General features: G+C 43.8%; 1 protein-coding gene across 4 annotated transcripts in view; it reads left to right on the top strand.

Moving 5' to 3' along the window:
• Positions 1-4,786: 4,786 nt before the first annotated feature.
• LOC147033598 (zinc finger protein 862-like) overlaps positions 4,787-20,433 on the top strand; it is a 32,818-nt gene continuing 17,171 nt past the window's right edge. The window contains exons 1-3 of one of the 4 annotated variants that reach the window (XM_085857158.1): positions 4,787-5,637; positions 11,723-11,843; positions 12,426-14,582. In XM_085857158.1, coding sequence (XP_085713284.1) covers positions 5,013-5,637; positions 11,723-11,843; positions 12,426-14,502 — 2,823 coding nt within the window. In that variant the 5' untranslated portion in view covers positions 4,787-5,012 and the 3' untranslated portion in view covers positions 14,503-14,582. Of the gene's footprint in view, positions 5,638-11,722; positions 11,844-12,425; positions 14,583-19,614; positions 19,681-20,433 lie in introns of those variants that run through there. The other 3 variants (XM_085857139.1, XM_085857129.1, XM_085857149.1) reach the window with 3 other exon arrangements.

Genomic DNA, 20,433 nt, shown 5'->3' with positions numbered 1-20,433 from the left:
TGTGCAGGAGATCAAGTCTGCAGCATTTGGCTTATTTTCAATTTGATGAATCGACTGATGTGGCATCGTGTTCCCAGTTGCTGGTATTTGCAAGATATGTTCACTCAGGTTCATTTAAAGAGGAGTTTCTCTTTTGTTCTCCTCTTGAAACAACTACCAAGGCCTTAGATATTTTGGAAAAGGTTTCATCTTTCTTTGAATCAGAAAATCTTTTGTGGGATAATGTCTGTGGGTGCTGTACAGATGGAGCACCAGCTATGTTGGGGACAAAATTTGGATTTCAAGTTTGTGTGAAAAAGCGAGCTCCAAAAGTGAAAGGCATTCATTGTATGATCCATCGTCAGGCATTGGCCTCAAAAACACTTCCAGCTCCACTAGGGAAGGTTTTGGATCAAACAATTCAAATTGTGAATTTTGTCAAAGGAGGAGCTCTCAACTCACGACTTTTCAAGCAGTTATATATTGACATGGATGCAGGCCATCATTTGCTTCTTTTCCACACAAATGTTCGATGGCTTTCAAGAGGAAATGTAACTGAGCGAGTATTTGAGCTGAGAGATGAGCTCAAATTATTTTTGAAGTTCAGGATAAGATGGAATTTTTGGCCTGGCTGGATGATGAGGAATGGATCATGCGCCTTGCCTATATGGTTGACATTTTTGAGTAGCTGAATAAAATGAATCTTCAGATGCAAGGAAGGAATACAAACATCATAAAATTTATGGATTCCTTGAAAGCTTTCATGAGCAAGCTGGAAAATGGGAAGAGAAAGGTCAAGATCAAAAATGTTGCAACGTTTGAGAAACTGACATCAATTTTTGTTGCTGGTGGTGAAGACCAAATGCTTCCAGAATTTGCAAAAAATGAAATTTTGCAGCATTTGACACAGCACTGGATAATTAATTCAGCCGATATATTCCTGAACTCATTAATGAGGAGTTGGATTTAGTGCGAAATCCATTTAAATTGTCAGTTCACAAAGTTCCTCATGATAGTCAAGATGAGTTTCTGAAGCTGAAGACTGATTCGGTAGCAAGAGATATTGTTACGAATCTGGAAGCCATTGCACACAGACAGACAGCGGTCCACGTAGCTCAGTTATTTCGATAAGTATGTGTTTATAGTCAGGGCCCCGTTCCTTCTGTCTTATGGGAATTTCGTGTGTGCGCTACGAGTTATTTTTTTAGTTAGGTTTTTTACAACAACAACTACTACTACATCCACTACAACAACGTCACCGTCCCGCACTCGACTGGTCGCCATTGCCCACGTGTTTTTGGCTGAAGGCATGGACGGAGCCTCCATCGCCTCAGATCGAGGCTCCGTCCCAAGGAAGGGCATGGATCATTTCCTCCAGCCAATGAGTGAAGGGCGAGCATGACATGCACGCCCCAGCCAATTGGGAGGTGACCACGAGTCGTCCGACAACTCCTCGTCCAATCAGGAGGCGAGTGGGAGGAGAAGAGACCTCTCCCACGTCAGAAGGGGTAAAGTGGTTGTCTGGACCAGTGTTGGAGAGACAAGAGTGCTTTCTGCAGGATCGTGGCGATTGCGGATTGCGGTCTGTGGTCTTGGTGGCGAGTGCGGCTTGGTCTGGGTCGTGGGTTCGAGTCCCACCGTGGTGGTTTGCGTTGGAGCGCTCGAGCTGGGATCCCTGTTCCCATCACAGACTCTGAGCTCCACAAGTGCGGGTCCGCTGGAACCGCACGAGGCGAGGAGGTACCCGAATAGGCCTCTGTCCTCACCTCACCTTTCCCTCTCGAGCTGAAGGGCCAAATAAAGGCTGTGGCCACCATTTCTTTGGGTGTGTGTGTGTGTGTGTGTGTGTGTGTGTGTGTGTGTGTGTGTGTGTGTGTGTGTGTGTGTGTGTGTGCCAGTCTGCTAAGTAGAACTGTTAAGTGCTTTTTGCTAACTGTACATTGCTTGCATTTCCTTTATTCATGATAACTCTGTTCTTTGTGTGCTTCTCCTCCCGGATTATTGTAACAAATAAACCCCTGTTAAATGTACCAGCTTGTTTTCTGTGCTTTCCTCAATTGGCCCAGCATGGTATGTATTGAGAATTAGTAAGGCCATTTGTGCCGTAGGTTGTTCATTTGGTTGGGCGCGGCTTTGGTAACTCCCGCTCGGTTACGCCGGATCCGAGTTCGTGATAGCGACTCGATTCGGACAAAGTCGGCCGAGGGTGTGATTTCCCCGGTAATTTGATGATGCCCATACTTAGGTATATTGAAATTTGGCTATTGACCCTACCCCACACCGTCAGAGAATTGGCGATCACGGTCCTTACGTGACCCATTGACTCCGGACTTATCCGAGAGTCATGACCTAAATTCCGGGGTGTTCGGTGGAAATGACCCTACTGCTCTCCCTCGTGGTCGTTTATCGCCACCGAACCATGGCCCACAATAATATGTTCGATAAGAAATCAATCACAGAGTTTTGGCCCTTGATGTGCGATTCATACCCAAAAGTGGCAGAAAGAGCTATCCATGCATTGCTTCCATTTGTGTCGACATATCTTTGTAAGTCAGGCTTTTCAACTCTGTTGCAAATGAAAACGAAGCAACTAAGTAGATTGGAGGTTGAAAATGACCTGCGTTGTGCCCTTTCAAGTACCCCTCCGCGTGTCCAAGAATTGGGGAAGAAAAACACAATTACAAGTTTCTCATTGACTGTCATCTTCATCAGAATAAAATGAATTACAATACCCTGGCATGATATTGAACTTTTTGTTTATTGAAGTATGCTTCAGTAACTTTAGTCTGTTAAGTAATTAGTTTTGAATATAAAAAATAACTACTTTTACTCAAGTTTTTTAATCCTTCAACATTTTATATTATTATAAAATTTGTAAAACTCCGCTATAAAAATAATCCATGTAAATGTATATGTACTAATGTAGAAAAAATCAAAGATTTTCAATATAATATGCACAAGTCTGAAGACGACGATGGTTCACGAGCGGTATTTGACGATGAAAGTTGTTTCAGAAGTCAAGGATGAGACAATGTGATAATGTTTGACAAAGTTATAAAAGTGATCAACATGATGTGGTACGAGTGACAGGTTATTAGCTGCAAAATGTCGAAAACCCGGTTTCGTTCAACAACTTTCAAAATTTGACCTTTGCATAACCTTTAAAGGTCACAAAACAATGTTGTGGACATTGAAATAAGGAAACAGGATACGTGCTATAGCTTATAGGAGTTAGTTCGTCGAAGAAGGTCGAACACCCGGTTTGATTCCCACAACTTTGAAAATTTGACCTTTATGAACTTTAAAGGTCAAAGGTCAAGGATTATGACCTTTGGTGCAAAACATCCTCTGGAACATTCCAGGAACAATATAACGTCATATAGGCTATATGGCATTTCGCACTACTCGGATTATCCATACTTTTATGAAATCAGCGTAAAAACAAACTTGAAGGGGGCGCCACGGGGAAGGTGTTCGAGATAGAGCAAAATGGTTTCACGACTTTAGGTGGGGAATGACCTCAAGATTATGCATAAAAAATATTATCATCCTAGCTCTCAAAGTTTGGGCGGTCGTATGATTTTTACGTCAAAATTCGCAATTTTCAAAGTTCGTGACCTGGTGACCTTGACCTTGGGACGAAAATGAAAAAAATCGAGCTCAGTGGAGCTATGCAGGTGCCATTGCACAAACCAAATACCGAAACCCCTGTCAGATTCGACAAACCCCCTCGGAGAAGATGCAAATTGAAATCGGCTACCCCCTAAAAACACATGTTCTTTGGGCGTGGCTCCGCCCATAATGGGTGCACTACGCCCATTCTCAGGAAAACACAACTAGATCATGATATAAACCTCCCACCAAAATTTTATCAGGATCGGATCAAAACTCACGGAGCTATGCTCGGGACAGACAGACAGACAGACAAGCCGGTAGGCGGACATGGGTAGTCGACTACCAATATAACCTGACACGATGGGCCCCTTCGATGGGGAATGACCTGAGGATTAAGCACAAGAAAATTCATGATTCTAGCTTCAAGGGTTAATACTGCAGATTGTTTTTTCTTTAAAATACCCCCACATTTAGAGGTTTTTCGGCCATTGCTCGGCAACGGAGGGGTCCATAACAACGGTTCTTTCTCACACATAACTAGGACATACCATGAACCTACCATACCAGTTTCATGTATATCTAACTCATAGTCTCTGAGATATAACGAACTTCGTTTTTTTTATTGTTTTCGACCAGGGTTCATTCAAAGACTATCTTCTCCGACGGTTTTCATAGGATCCGGCTGGAATTTTTTGACAATATGGCTGAATGTACTACCCACAGAAGGTTGAGAACCACTGCAGCAGACCAAGAATTCCAGACTTCTTTTTCAAGGTCGACAAAGTGTTCTTAATTCTTCTCAATATTCGAGTTGAAAGACGAAAAAAAACATTTTTTTGTGCGAAATGACGAATAAGTTCTGACCACCTCCTAACACCGAGACCTCTGACGTCACGTGCGTGCGTACGTCATAAGTATATGGGCCCTGACCGTTTGGTTGAATTTTTTTTTGACCGCGTTTGGGTAAACGTTGTTGTCGTGGGTTGTTGGACGGTGAGACCGTACACGTACGTACGTGTGTGTATGTGTGTTTGTGTGTGTTTCATGTTGTTAAGACATTAATGTCTCCTTCAAAGCTCCGAAAACCACTCGATTCACAAAAAGTGCGGAACTCGTTTAATGAATGGATGAATAATAATTAATTCGGGAGACATGCAAGGAGCACAATATGGCGTCGCCGGAAACGGAAGTGCTGAAAGTCACTTTTTATGACGGTAATTATAATTATATACAGATCATCAATCGGACATCAGGAGGTTGAGATATCACGGCGACGTGGAATGTTTTGTTCTGACGACTTGAACAGCGGCTCACTATCGCCACCCCCACCCTCATGCCCCAACCGCCCCTCCCCCACATAAATAAATAAATACGGGAAAGGCACGTGCGATTTATTTATTTATTTTGTGTGACGGACAATGGACTCGCGGAGAGATCGTGGTGGCGTCGGCCTCGTCCCGGCGTGGCTGGAGATCCAGGGTCTTTCGGAGGAGTCTCTCCGAGCCGCCGTTACGGGTCTCGGGATCGAGATCCTCGGAGCTCTCTGTGCCCGGGCCGAGCCCCCGACCGTGAGGGTTCGACTGTGTTGTTTGGCCGCACGAAAGTTCACCTACACCATGTACGTGGAGCTCTGTCGGTACATGGAGTCGTGCCGTGCGGGGCGAGGATCTGAATTGACCGTGGTGGCCGGACGTGGAAAACCTGTCGAGGAACCTACTGGGTTACCTGTCGAGGAACCTACTGGGTTACCTGTCGAGGAACCTACTGGGTTACCTGTCGAGGAACCTACTGGGTTACCTGTCGAGGAACCTACTGGGTTACCTGTCGAGGAACCTACTGGGTTACCTGTCGAGGAACCAACTGGGTTACCTGTCGAGGAACCAACTGGGTTACCTGTCGAGGAACCAACTGGGTTACCTGTCGAGGAACCAACTGGGTTACCTGTCGAGGAACCAACTGGGTTACCTGTCGAGGTTCTGCGCATCAAAGTCGAAGCGGAAGAGTCTGTGAGTTCCGAAGAAGAGAGGAGGAACCCGGAGAATGGTGAGTCGGGAGAACTTGACGGACTTGATGATGAACTGGATTTCGATCACACAAACATGGCGGGGAAATAAATTGATGGAAAAAGTTAAAACTTCTGATGATGCGATAATCGGGGCCGGATTTTCCAATCGGCGACATAGGCCATTGGCCTCGGGCCCACCGGGGACTTGTGGGTTCTCTGATCGGTTTCATTGTTTGCTTTGTCATTTATTGCGCTTCAGTTTCATTGTATTTTTCCATTATTCCGATGTGTAAGATGTACTTGATATGGAACTAATTTGATTAAAAATTATTGATGTTACATTATGTTGTAATTATTTTTTTTAACATTACAATATTACGATTTTTTTGGGGGGGGGGGGGGACACTGATAAGGTTTGGCCTCGGGCCCACAAGCAAGTAAATCAGGTCCTGGCAATAATTTTTATCTCTGCTGTTCGAAGAACAGAGAGCTCGAGCGATACCCCCGGCGTGAGCGTGAAAATGTTAAAGTTTTTGGTGCAAGTTATTTCCTTTCTAAAGTTTTTATCCACCACACTATTTTTTACTGATTACAATATACAAATACATATATTGCTTTAAAATTATTTGGATCAGACTTCACTGAAATGCTTTATGAAAAAATATTATGAGACGATTCTTTTAAAAACGATAAATGTATAAACAGGCGAGCATTGGGTGGTTTTGACACCAACTCTCTGGTTTTCTTGAACGATTCCACCTCAAGCAGCTTTCGGTCCGGTCCCTCCATCCCGCCACACCTCCTCTTGGTCCGGTCCCCTCCCATCCCGCCTCACTTCCTTTCGGTCCAGTTCCCATCCGTCTCGCCTCCCCTCCCATCCGTCTCGCCTCCCCTCCCATCCGTCTCGCCTCCCCTCCCATCCGTCTCGCCTCCCCTCCCATCCGTCTCGCCTCCCCTCCCCTCCCATCCGTCTCGCCTCCCTCCCCTCCCATCCGTCTCGCCTCCCTCCCCTCCCATCCGTCTCGCCTCCCCTCCCATCCGTCTCGCCTCCCCTCCCATCCGTCTCGCCTCCCCTCCCATCCGTCTCGCCTCCCCTCCCCTCCCATCCGTCTCGCCTCCCCTCCCCTCCCATCCGTCTCGCCTCCCCTCCCCTCCCATCCGTCTCGCCTCCCCTCCCCTCCCATCCGTCTCGCCTCCCCTCCCCTCCCATCCGTCTCGCCTCCCCTCCCCTCCCATCCGTCTCGCCTCCCCTCCCCTCCCATCCGTCTCGCCTCCCCTCCCCTTCGTCTCCCCTCCCCTCCCTTCCGTCTCGCCTCCCCTCCCATCCGACTCGCCTCCCCTCCCATCCGTCTCGCCTCCCCTCCCATCCGTCTCGCCTCCCCTCCCATCCGTCCCCCCTCCCCTCCCATCCGTCCCCCCTCCCCTCCCATCCGTCTCGCCTCCCCTCCCCTCCCATCCGTCTCGCCTCCCCTCCCATCCGTCTCGCCTCCCCTCCCATCCGTCTCGCCTCCCCTCCCATCCGTCTCGCCTCCCCTCCCATCCGTCTCGCCTCCCCTCCCATCCGTCTCGCCTCCCCTCACATCCGTCTCGCCTCCCCTCACATCCGTCTCGCCTCCCCTCACATCCGTCTCGCCTCCCCTCACATCCGTCTCGCCTCCCCTCCCCTCCGTCTCGCCCCCCCTCCCCTCCGCCTCGCCCCCCCTCACATCCGTCTCGCCTCCCCTCACATCCGTCTCGCCTCCCCTCACATCCGTCTCGCCTCCCCTCACATCCGTCTCGCCTCCCCTCACATCCGTCTCGCCTCCCCTCACATCCGTCTCGCCTCCCCTCACATCCGTCTCGCCTCCCCTCACATCCGTCTCGCCTCCCCTCTCTCACTTGACCGGAAGTGTCATCATGCCCGTCGCGTCAGTTCCTTCAAAAATCTGCTGGGTCATTCCGTGCCAACTCACCTAAATTTCAAAAACCTGCCCAGGTCACCTCCTCAGATTTTGCTGGAAAAATTCTTAAATGTGGATCTATATGGCTCTACCCACTATGCAAAAGATTAGCTTTCATGTCCTCATAGTTTAAAAAATATCTATCTCTAGAGACCTTTGAAATTTGGCCCTAAAAATGCCAGATGTGAAAAACGCATTTTTTTTTTCAACTTCAGGGGCTTATAATTTTGTAATGGAATCCTCTAGAAAGTTAATATTGCAAATAGTTACTAATTGGCATCCAAAATTTTCAATTATGGCATCAGATAGCCTCTGGGATGATATGTCTCACTCTCTAGGAAGCTAAAAATGGCTTTTGGGCCAAAATGAGCTAAAATAACATGAAACTATAGTAGCCCTGAAAATATGGAACAACTTAGAATTTTTTCCTCATAACACAGTGATTATAGGGTCATTATCTATCCATAGATACATTTTTGTTGGGATAATACAGTTCGGGGATGAATTATAAAGGTTTTACCATAAGCCCTTGCCTTATCCTGAGATGACCGATTCAGTAGGAAAAGGGCTCTAAAATGGACCAATTTTGTCCCCTGGTTTGACCATGTGGCTTGGGGTTTAGGATCTTCATTTGTTTTTTTCTAAAGATTTCCTCATATAAGATGTGTCTACTGACCGAATAATTTTATCTAACGCCTCTGGCTTCATATTAAAATAAATTTTTATTTACATGCACGTTTTTTTTCATTATAATTCACTTTTTTCATATTCATGAGCTTATAAATCTGAAACTGAACACACTAGCAAAGTGATACTGTAGATATTTATAAACTGGCATATTAAATTTAAGGATCTGTTATCAGAATTCCTGATAAATGCATATGTTTGTATCTGTAGGAAGTTGAAAAGCCACTTTGACCAAAAATGGTGAATATGCAGGATGTATTAACTGAGGTTATGTAACAACTTAGATTATTCTTGTCATAAATTAATAATTATAAGTGCATTTTTTTTATTCAAAAATAAATTCTTGTAATGATAATCCAAACATATGCTTGGGTTTTAATTAAAAAAAAAACATGTCTTACAGTTCTCTATTTGAAGTCATTAGTTATGACATACACCACTAGATGGAGTAATGGTCTGTCACAACACTTGGAGCAGCAGTCAACCTGTCTGTCTGTTTGTCTGTTTGGCGAACAAAAGAGAGGAGGAAACAAAGGAAATGGATGCAGAAAAACCTGGGCCTAGTGGCACAAGTTTGACAAGTAGATGCACTGTTGGAACCAAATTAGACCAGGAGTGTCACAAGACCTATTATCAAGGAAGGTTGGGCAAAAACAAGTTGCTGGTTTTGAGAAGAAGTCACAAGAATTGATTTCATGGAGATCAGGAATTACTTAAAAATTACTAATATTCATTGTCTCTGTATATCTGTAAATAAAAAGTTGCTACTCAACTAATCAAATTTGTTCTAATTTATAATTTGCAATCACTTACGAAAGTAATCATTAGCATGTATTTATGAATAAATAACATCCTTATCACTAATGTCTAATCAGAAGCATAATTTAGCCTCATGCGCACCCCTGCAAGTTCACCTTGTTTTGTTCCAAGTGGGCCAAATTGCCATATTTGGCTTCCTAAAACTCGGAGTATGTGCTTTCTCGAGACATTCTGATGCCACAATTTGAAATTTTGTATACCAGTTTATAAAATTCTGCAGTAACTCTTTCCTGGATAGTTCCATTTAAGATTTATAAACTTCTGAATATGAAAAAGTGTATAATTATAAAAAACGTGCATGTAAATATATATATATATATATATATATATATATATTTTTTTTTTTACTATGAAGCCATGGGCGTTGGATAAAATTATTTGGTCAGTAGACCCATCTTATATAAGGCAATCTTTAGAAAAAAAAATGAAGATACTAAACCCCTAGCCACATGGTCAAACCAGGGGACAAAATTGGTCCATTTTAGAGCCCTCTGAGGTAAGGGCATATGTTAAAACTTTTATAATTCATCACCAAACTGTATTGTCCCAGCAAAAATGTATCTATGGATAGATAATGACCCTATAATCACTGTGTTGTGAGGAAAAAATTCTAAGTTCTATATTTTCAGGAGGGCTCCTATAGTTTAACCTTATTTTAGCTCGTTTTGGCCAAAAAGCCATCTTTAGCTTCCTATAGAGTGAGACATATCATCCCAGAAGCTATCTGATGCTATAATTGAAAAATCTGGATGCCATTTAGTAAATATTTGTAATATTAGCTTTCTCGAGGAGTCCATTATAAAATTATAAGCCACTGAAGTTGGAAAAAAAAATGCGTTTTTCACATTTGGTATTTTTAGGGCCAAATTTAAAAGGTCTCCAGAGATAGATATTTTTTAAACTATGAGGAATTGAAAGCTAATCTTTTGCATGGTGGGTACAGCCATATAGATCAACATTTAAGAATTTTTTTTCCAGCAAAATCTGAGGAGGTGACCTGGGGACCCTTAGGTGAGTTGGCACGGAATGACCCTACTTCTCCAGACCCACCAGTGAGATTGCAACCAAATTTGGATTACAACATTAGGATAAGGTCCAGATAAGCTACAGGTCCATTGTTCCTATTTTTAGGGTACCAAGTCTTACCTGGTTAGTATACTTTCGATTATTTTTGTTGTTTATTATCTGCATCACTGAAGGTGGAAGAAGGTTATGTTTTCACCCCTATCTGTATTTAAGTCGATTATTCACCATTGAGAGATTTAGCGAAAAACGATATATAGCATGATATGTCAAATTTATTGGACCTGATATGTTCTGTTGGTTCAGGCATTGCATCGCGGAGTTGTGAGCTCGACCGAATGCCTTGTAGTTATTGTACGTTATTCTTCCGTCATTTTTGGGGTTTGTTCCCTTTTCAATGCTTTTTGTCTGCAACCGCTTGTCTGATTGACAAACTTGCCACGTTGGTGCGACAACTCATGTGGAATTTTTTTTTAATGACGATTATGATGTCATCTGTCACATAGTGTGGCAGCCATGTTGGAAAAAAGTAAAAACTTTGGACCTCTTTTTCTCTGAAATTGGTCATTGGAAAACAATTTAAACTCTGCACATGTCAAGTAATGGGGGGAATGAGTGTTGCTTACCTCTGCCACCGAAGGTGAAGGAGGTTACCTTTTCACCCCTTTGTCTGTTTGTTTGTACACAGGATGTCTCAAGAAGTTGGGGACGGATTTGGATGAAACTTGGTGGACAGGTTGTGTGTGTTGCAAGGACGAATTGATTCGATTTTGGTGAAGAATCCGGATCTGGATATGAGAATTATTTAATTTTTAAAGTTATTCTTCACCATTGAGAGATCGGGACAAAAACGATGTGGTGGTGTATAGCATGATATTTCAAAAATGTATTGGACCCGATATGTTCTCGTGGATCGAGCATTGCGTTGAGGAGGTATGTGCTCCACCAAGTGCCCTTCTAGTGAATGATGTTATCGGTGAAGTGGTATGCCGGACAAAATTTGACATGTAGAACGCTTCATCCGATCAGTATGAAAATTGTTGAGGGTCATTTCGGGATAAATTGGTCCACAGATTTAAAAATTTCTCTTCATCGGTCATGTGGTTTGGCAGCGTTGAAAATATAAAGCTTTGAAAACCTTCTTCAGAACGGCTCATTACATCGATACAAAACTTTGTGTGCATGATCCACGAGCCTTCAGGAATGTGGTGTGTAAATTTTGGTTGCATCAAGGCGGGGTGTCTTGGTGCCCCTGCCGTAACTGCTCATGATAGTAAAGTGGTGCTTCGAGTTAGAAATTATTTTTTCAATCTTTAAAATTATTTTTCAGCAAAAGCATGATTTTTAGCATGATTCTTCACCATTGAAAGATGGGCCAAAGATTATTTATATAATCATATTTCCAAAAGTTGTGGATGGATTTTGATAAAACTTGGTGGACGAGTTGGTTCGGTGACGAGAAAAGGCCAATTCGATTTTTCAGGTCTGGATGCTGATCCGGCCTATCGGTGGTATTCATAACATTAAACTGTTCAGTCTGGCAGTCTCCTTTACTCATTGCTGTACTGAGTACCATTCTCTTTGAGGTTGACTTTGTTTCTTTCCATTGCACCTCGTGTTGAGAAACGACTTGTTTTCTGGATGATCTTTGCAGGCGTACGAAGGAAGCTCAGCAAGAACTTCACCTGCATTTTGTGCTCTCGCAGATTAACAACCAAGGCCAACTTGATTAACCACATGAACAGGCACCAACTGGTATCTGGAACTAATGAAAGGTACAAATTTGCTGATTATTCCTTCACTTTGCGTTATGAAAGCATATTGGTAGGGCACAGTAGGTTGGGGTTCACATAACTGGTACCCAGGTGCGCATGTGCGGTCAAAAAATGTGTGTACTTTCAATATGCTCAGGAAGCTCAAAAGTGGACTACCACAACTTGTGTCGGTGAGATTCTTCCGTGATAATTCTGATATGCTTTGATTTCAAAATTTTAATTTGTAAGTTGTATTTTATATTATAACTTTTAAGTTAAACTGAGAGGTGCTTTAAAAATCGGAGCGGCGCTCGGGAAGCCAGACTGGCACGCTCTGAAGCTGACAAAAGGGGATCGGCGTGTGGAGAGTAAACGCGCTTTCTCGGCGCTCAATTCGTGATGGTCATTCCGTCAAGGTCTGCTTGTGGATAGCGCAGTTTTGGAGAAGCGAGTTTAGCTCGCTGGCATCTCCATTTGCAGCGGACCGTGTCTAAATGCCCCCGTGCGAGGAAGGTACCTTTTCAGTCTTGTCACCTCTTTCCTGTTTGTGTCTTTCAATCTCGTCTGTTGACATAATTCACTGTTTTATTTGTCTGATTTCAGGGTTGTGGTTCCAGTCGAAATGTCAAAAAAGCAACGCGCATTGAGTGACTTCTTTGATGTTCCGCCGCCGAAGAAAGTTCATAAGCCTACTGAATCGGATTCGAAGAAACGAGCATTTTCTGAAAAATGGCTTAATGACATCCCATGGCTGGAAAGTAACACAGAACGCACAGAGATGTGGTGTAAACTCTGCCGTGCTCACCCAAACATTGCAGACCAAACGAGCGCCTACTACACCGGCACAAGAAACTACAGCCACCCAGTTTTTGAAAAACACGAAAGGAGCACCGAGCATGCCAAAGTAATTGAGGCTATATCGAATGCAAATCTGAGTCAGCAGGAGCAATCGAGTCGTCCACTCGACCGATGGCAACACAGAGCAAACGACGAACAGTACCAAGCACTGACAAATATTTTTTTACTTGCATTCCACGAAGCCAAACATGCACGCCCGATTCGTAACTTTGAAGAAGATATCGTGCTTTTAAAGCGGCTCGGAGTGAATGTTGGAAGTGCGTATCACAGTGACACGGGGGGAGTACGGATTATTCATACCATAGCGGACGTGACCATTTCGGCATTGCGAGAAAAGCTGAAGTCGGCCGAATTCTGGGGTCTCCTTTTTGATGGATCGGAAGACATGAACAAAACGGAGCAGGAAGTGGTGTACATCGTGAGTGTGTCGAACAAAGGGGAATTTTCGTCCGACTTCCTCGGCGTTATTCCGCTCGGAGCAGATCGCTCGGCCCAGGATATTGTGAACGGTATCGTGAACCTTTTTAACGTTTTGGGACTGCAGGATGATTTGAGAAGAAAACTGGTCTCGGTGTGCACGGATGGGGCCGCAACGAACGTCGGTGTGTACAACGGGGTAGTACCAAAATTACGCGGCATCGTTGAAATCGGCAATTCCCTCGTTCACGTTCTGTGCACCGCACACACGCTGGAAAATTGCTCAAAATCATCTGACTGTTCCGTTCCGTACTGCGAGATATTCAATCGCTGTATTTGCAAGGTGCTGAGTTTTTACTCGCAAAAAGGCCGAGCGAAAAAACTGCAAACGTTGAAGAGGCTATGTGAAGGAAATGGGATTTCTTTTGTGAAGGTGGCAAAGGTTCACAATATCAGGTGGTCCGCGTGGAGACACAAAACATTGCTGAAGATTTGGATTGTTTTACCAGCCATTCAGGTCCAAGTTTCGACGACCGACGACGCGGATTTGCGAGAAATTTGCACGGTGCGTTTTCAGTGTTTCTTCGGCCACATTCTTGACGTCGGCAACATTCTGCAACGCACGTCTGTCACATTTCAGCGTGAGAAACTAACCATTGGAGAATGCAAGGACGAGCTCATGGGAGCGATTGGGCAATTCACAATTTTACTTGAAAGTGATGGCAAGTACAGGAACGAAACGTCTGCGCATGCAGACGCTGACAGGGACAAAGTCGATGTCTTGAGAGCTTTAATTCATGAATTTGAAACCAGATTTGAGTCCCTTGAGTCATGCAATCATTTCTTGATTTTTGATCCCTCAACTTGGCCCAAGGAAGAGCAAGACATCCACAGTTTTGGCAACCAAATGCTCAGTTCTTTGCTTCAGAAATACGAAGCGATCATTTCCGTTGAGGCAGACGCCGTTTTGAGAGAATGGATGCGTTTAAAGCAAGTGGGGAAACGTCTTGCAGCTTCTTCTGTGTATGATTTGATCAACATTGTGAATACTTGCGATGCAAACGCCTTCTTAAACATTCACAAGCTTTTGCTGTTGTCTCTTGCGCTGCCGTTAAGCAGTGCTGCTTGCGAACGGGGTTTTTCATATGTCAATGTGATAAAAAGCAAGTACAGGTCCCGCCTATCAGCTTCTCGCCTCTCTGCCCTGATGCACATTCATATGTGCAAGATGACGACGGAAACGTTTGACCCGACGGCTGCAACTCGTCTCTGGATGCAGTCAGCACATCGCAGGTTAAATCGGATCTCCAAGAAGGACGACCATAGCGCAGCAAGCACATCATCCCATTTGTTTGAACTCGCTGATGATGAGGAAGAGCTTAATAGCGAGTTGGATGAAGATTAATAATAATTTGCGTGAGTACCAAACCATTTGTGCTGGTACTCATTGAAGAACCTAAAAAAAATAAAAATAAAAAAAATAAACACTTGTGTGAACACCTGCATATGTATGTACCTCGAAGGTGTATGGTAAATCGTACTCCCGTCATGGCATAACGTACACATGTGCACGGATAATGGCATTCGATCACACATGTGCTCCACTCGTGGGAAGACATTCGGGCATTGTCATTGTCAGATAACACACACAGTCTCGCGTGAAGAGAGCGTCCACACTTTTTGTGAAGTTTGTGCCTACATGTTCACAGTTTGATTAAACCTGAAGAGGCATGTGTGTACCGACACACACGGACACGTACGGACACACACAAACACAGCGTCCAGGCGGTTGTGAAAAGACATTATTTGGGAGCAGATGTCCACCTGCGATGTTTGTCGTCGGCGGTTTAGACTGCAATCATTGGGCCATCTGCGACTGGGATTGGCATATATCTCGTAGATAGAACGAGAAAAATAGAAAAATAATGATAACGGTAGAAAAATAGAAAAACGGTCTTCGACAAATAATGGGAGAACGAAACCAAAAGCGATCCTTGGAAATGAGGACGTAACATTCATGTACTACCTGACCATCCGATCGAGCATGAATATATAAAAGAAAGCATTGCAACCAGACATATAGTACTCAGATACAAAAAAAAGAAAAGATGTCATGAACTAATCGTGGTGTCAGTACCCAGCGACTTTGGTCTAAATAACGAGGAAGTTAGAAAGACACCGGGAGTACCAGGATTTGAAAGTTGAAGTAAGGAGAACCTGTTATGTTTCTCGTAATGTGTCGACCTTTTGTTGTATGCAGCAAGTGGGTGTGAATGGCATCATCGGCTGGGCTAAGGGGAGAATCACGGCTCTGCCGCTGATCCGGTGACCCCTGTTGTTCATTTGTACCTTATTCAGGGTGTTGGTGATTGCTCACCTCCTCTTCGTGAAGGACACAACGGGATCTTTAATGCCCAGCAACGAATTCTGGCAGACTGGACGCCGGAGTTTCGCCTCCATCCGAGACATGATGCAAACTTTGATGCCTTGAAAATGTTGATGAAAACTTTTGCATCAAAATTTTCATCGAACTTTGATGCAAAAGCTTTGAAAGCCTCGCCTGCCTGCAAGACATCAGGATGATAGTTTTTGTCTGGGCCGAGATTCGAACCAAGGCGAGACGGCTCAGAGGTGTGTGCGCATACCCCGAGGCTGTCCTGCCAGCCCAGTGCCGATGGTTCGCCAGTGATAGTCGGAGCAATTAGATCGATATAGCGGAACCTAACTGAAATCTTAAACAATAGCATTCGTGGTTCTCAACTGGTGGTCCATGGTGATTTTTTTTTTGGGTGGTACACAGGAGCATTGTCCAAAGTCACACGGCATGAGCAGGCGCCACCGTCCTGCTGTTTTAAGCCGTGCTCGCAAGCATGCGGCACATCATCCATAGCGTTGCCAGTTGCTTCTCTCTAAGAGGGTTGTGCTGTGTGTGTGTGTGTGTGTGTGTGTGTGTGTGTGTGTGTGTGTGTGTGTGTGTGTGTGTGTGTGTGTGTGTGTGTGTGTGTGTGTGTGTGTGTGTGTGTGTGTGTGTGTGTGTGTGTGTGTGTGTGTGTGTGTGTTATAAAGCTCTTTCTAACCACTGACTGATATTGAAGATCGGTGCCTTCCAGGTGACATAGAAAGCCGAAATTTTCCGTGCCGATGGATGTTAAAGCCCAGTACGCCAAAAAAAAAATAAAAAAAATAAACCAATGTCACCCGCTGGGTGACCCGTATCTTGCCAAAAGGTGACCACGTGTGACTTCTTAAAGGTCACACTGAGGTGAACAGAGCTGCTATATCCACCAGGAGCGACTCCTTGAGGAATATCTGCCTACGAGAGATTCCGATGAGAATCGTTCTACAGAGTAACCATGAAAAATATGCTTTTGCCTCATAACGTCACCAAATGATGTCATAATGTCTCAAGCTTGACATATCTAGAAAGCACTCATCGAGGTGTTCAATTTGAGGTACTACACGATATGGTTCCTAAAACTTGAAAATTTGACCTTGGGGTCAAATATGTTTCACCTCAGGCGCTAACCATGAAGGTCAAGGCCAATCACCACCAAAAATTAATCAGCTGAGCGCCAGTCCATGAACTATATTCCCATGAAGTTTGAAGACGATCCGATCAAAATTACTCAAAAAATAAGGGTTTCGTCGACTCCCCTGATTTGCGAGAAAGTGACCTTGACCTTTGACCTTGACCTTCAAAATTTTGTGCACTGAAAGGGACCTCTATAGGCCTCTGATATGCGAAGTTACGAAAATTTCCAATAACTGTGCTCTGCAGAGTGATTTATACGTGATTACAGACCAAAAAAACAAAAAAAAAAACATATGAAGGTCAAGGCCAATCACCACCAAAAAATAATCAGCTGAGTGCCAGACCATGAACTATATTCCCATGAAGTTTGAAGACGCTCCGATCAAAATTACTCAAAAAATAAGGGTTTCGTCGACTCCCCTGATTTGCGCAAAAGTGACCTTGACCTTTGACCTTGACCTTCAAAATTTTGTGCACTGAAAGGGACCTCTATAGGCCTCTGATATGTGAAGTTACAAAAATTTCCGATGATAACTGTGCTCTGCAGAATTTTTTATACGTGATTACAGACAAACAAACAAATAAAAATAAAAAAAAAACACACAAGCTGACTAGCATATCTTGCAAAAACTTAGTTTTGGTAAGATAACAAAAAAAAACAAACATACAAGCTGACTAACATATCTTGCAAAAACTTCGTTTTGGCAAGATAATAATCACAGAACTATCGGACAAAATTCATAAATGAAAATCCAGGGTGTCCCAAAAGTCACCGAGGGATTTAGAAATTAAATAACATTTCTGTTTTTAATTAATTTATGATTAATTTTATACCAAAAGAAAATTTACAAAATGGAGATAAATTTGCTTTGTTTATGAAAAATGATGCAGCTTAGATGTCCTCCATTTTCGGCTTCGCAGAGACGGGCTCTTTTGACAGCATTTTCCATAACAGCGGACAATAACTCTGGCTGCCGCCCTCGGATTTCCGCACAGATGTTGTCCTTGAGCTGCTGAATTGTATGTGGCTTATTGATGTATACAGTAGACACGCTCATTTAGGTAACCCCAAAGAAAATAATCGGGAGACGTCAAATTCGGATGCAAATTCTCGATCATTTATGGAAGCTACGGGACGAATTCCAACGATACTTTCCCGAGGTGGACAGGACAAGGGATGAGTTATCTTTCATCAGGAATCCATTCACGACAGATTTTAATAGTGTTCCAGAAGATCTGCAGGAGGAATTCTTGGATCTTAAAAATGATTTTGTGGCTGAAGACGTGGAAAGCGATATTCGTTTTGCATTATCAAAATACCACTCCAAACATTGAAAAGCTCGTCAGTGAGAAGAGAATCCAAAAATCTGTTGGTAAGAAATAAATTCCAAGCCAAAATGTTTGTTGTCTAAAAAGGAGGTTGTCCATAAAAAAATTTTGATTGGCCTGGTGATTTGTGGACTGAAACGAGTTGAGAACCACTAATAGAGCAGGAGGTGTTCCCATAAATGACTACACTGGAGGTTGTCCACGGTTCAGTGAAAATCCTTCACCCTGAGAACACGAGGCTGGTATTCAAACCTCCATATACCCGAGCGGTTGGTTTATCAGCCGCTAATTAAACCACCATAAATTTGAGCGGCCGGCTAGTTATGAGCCGCCACATGCTCTTGTTTTTCACGAGCAACTTCCTGAGCAATTAGCGGCTCCATTGCATTGCACCTGATCTTCAGTCTGCGTCGCCGCTAACAGCTCAGGAAGTGCGAAGGAGGTTTTTTTTTGCTGTGCACACACTTTGATACACATGCCAGTCAGGCCATCCTTATGTACGCGCCAAAGTGCATGATCTGCGAAAGTCGAAGCACGAGAGTCATGAAAGTTGTTGAAGTTTTCTCACTTAAAAATTGTTCCAAAATGAGTTGAAATGTGATGTCAGTTGATGAGGTGTTGAGCTCAGACATCATCGATGATGATGATTATGGTAAAGAGAGTGATTTTGAGTCTGAGAATGACTTTTCAAACGGGGAATGTGAAACTGACAGTACTGACGACGATGCTGTGGAATTCCCAGAGGTGTTGATAGGGGGTTGAGGTCGAGGGCGTGTTAATGGCAGAGGACGTGGAGGGGATAGACCAAGGCCTGACTCCCCTCCAGGATGGACAAGAGCCACTGCAGGTTTCGATGAATGCCAGTTTACACCTCATGAGCCACCAGGGCCTACAAATTTAGCAAATGTAATACATGTGTAAAGTACTCCACTTGACTCTTTCGGCTTGTTCTGGGATGATGTTCTTTGCGATTTACTTCTCACAGAGACTAATCACCAAGCTGAACGTGTGATTGCAGCCGACCCAAACAATTATGCAGCAAAATCTTTCCAACAAAAGCCTCGAACTTTGGCAGAGTTGAAGGCATTTTTGGGGCTCCGAGTCACCATGGAAATATTGGATACATAAAGATAGGTCCGAGCCATACTGGCGGTTTAAGGACGTGATGCTTACTTCCACGCCTGGTTTTCCAAAGGTCATGACAAGAGAATGTTTCCTTGCAATCTGATCTCTCCGACATTGTGTAAATGAGGATGAACATTGTGTGTAAAGTCCCAGCTGGACAAGACTGAAATGACCTCCCAGTGTTCAATTATTTGATTGAGAAGTTCATGCATTCATTTGTTCCAGGTTGTGAACTTTCACTTGATGAGGGGATGATCCCCACTCACAACAAACTGTCGTTCAAACAGTACATGAAGGACAATCCGATCCGTTGGGGGAATCGAGACTTTTTTTTCCTATGTGATGGTGAAAATGGATGTATAGAGAAACTGCGTCAGGAACTTGTAGGAGATGTTCAATCTACTGGAGCAGCATTTGGTAACCGACGCTCAGCAGAGTTTCAGGACGAGCGACGACTGAAACGGGATGCTCACCATGATGTAGAAAAGGCTCCACTTGTGACTACCAGTAATCGTGTTGTGTTGTGTGCAGAGAGAAGTACCTTGTGGCGAAGCAAAGGAACCCTCACGTAAAGGATAAGGACTTGCCAAACTGCAAGTACGATGGTTCATTTTAGTTGGGTTAATGGGGGTAAAAATGAAGAAGACGTTTATGGATTGGGATGAATGGATGATCTGAGATTGTGGTGTACCACTTGCCTGAAGCCCTGGCAGGAAGAGTGGGATTTGGAGCCTCAGAATGGAAGTTCCACAAATTAGAGAAAAGAGTCGAGCAAGGTGTGTTGGGGAAAAATTGGATTTTGGGAGTTTAACCAAGAGGAGTTGATTGGAAGTGTATTTTCATCCTGGAGCAGATAGAGAGGGAGAGGCAGAGCGAGCGAGACCGGAGGAAATCTTGAAAAAGTCACTACTTGGTCCTTAAAATTTAAACTGAAACTAAAGAAAAATGATAATTTGAGCCGCTGGAGGTTTCCTTGTCACCTTTCGATACACACCTTGCAAGATGATATAATAAACAGGGATAGCTGTATGTACTGGAGTTCGCTCTGCAAACTCAGAAATATCGCGGATCATCTATGCAGCTTTCACTCGAGTTATTGTCACACCTTTAATTCCTTTCCCTGTGATTTGCCATTCAAGGAAAAGTCTTTGCCTTTTGTTGTTATTTGCTCGACGAAATCGAAGCAGTTGTCGTGTTACTCTGGGATTTTCTTTTGGTTTCAAATGTTGGCCAAATTATTTATATGACTTATTAATCCTAAAAAGGACCAAGGGACACGTACGTCCCTAAACTTTAAAGCGGTGTATCTCCGATATTTTCCCTGCAATTTTCGATTACTTTACTTTTGTC

The sequence above is a fragment of the Eptatretus burgeri genome, chromosome 2 (assembly GCF_056783735.1).
Source record: "Eptatretus burgeri isolate ZD-2024b chromosome 2, Ebu_testis_v1, whole genome shotgun sequence".
NCBI lineage: Eukaryota > Metazoa > Chordata > Myxini > Myxiniformes > Myxinidae > Eptatretus > Eptatretus burgeri.
This window is presented reverse-complemented; position numbering and strand designations above follow the sequence as displayed.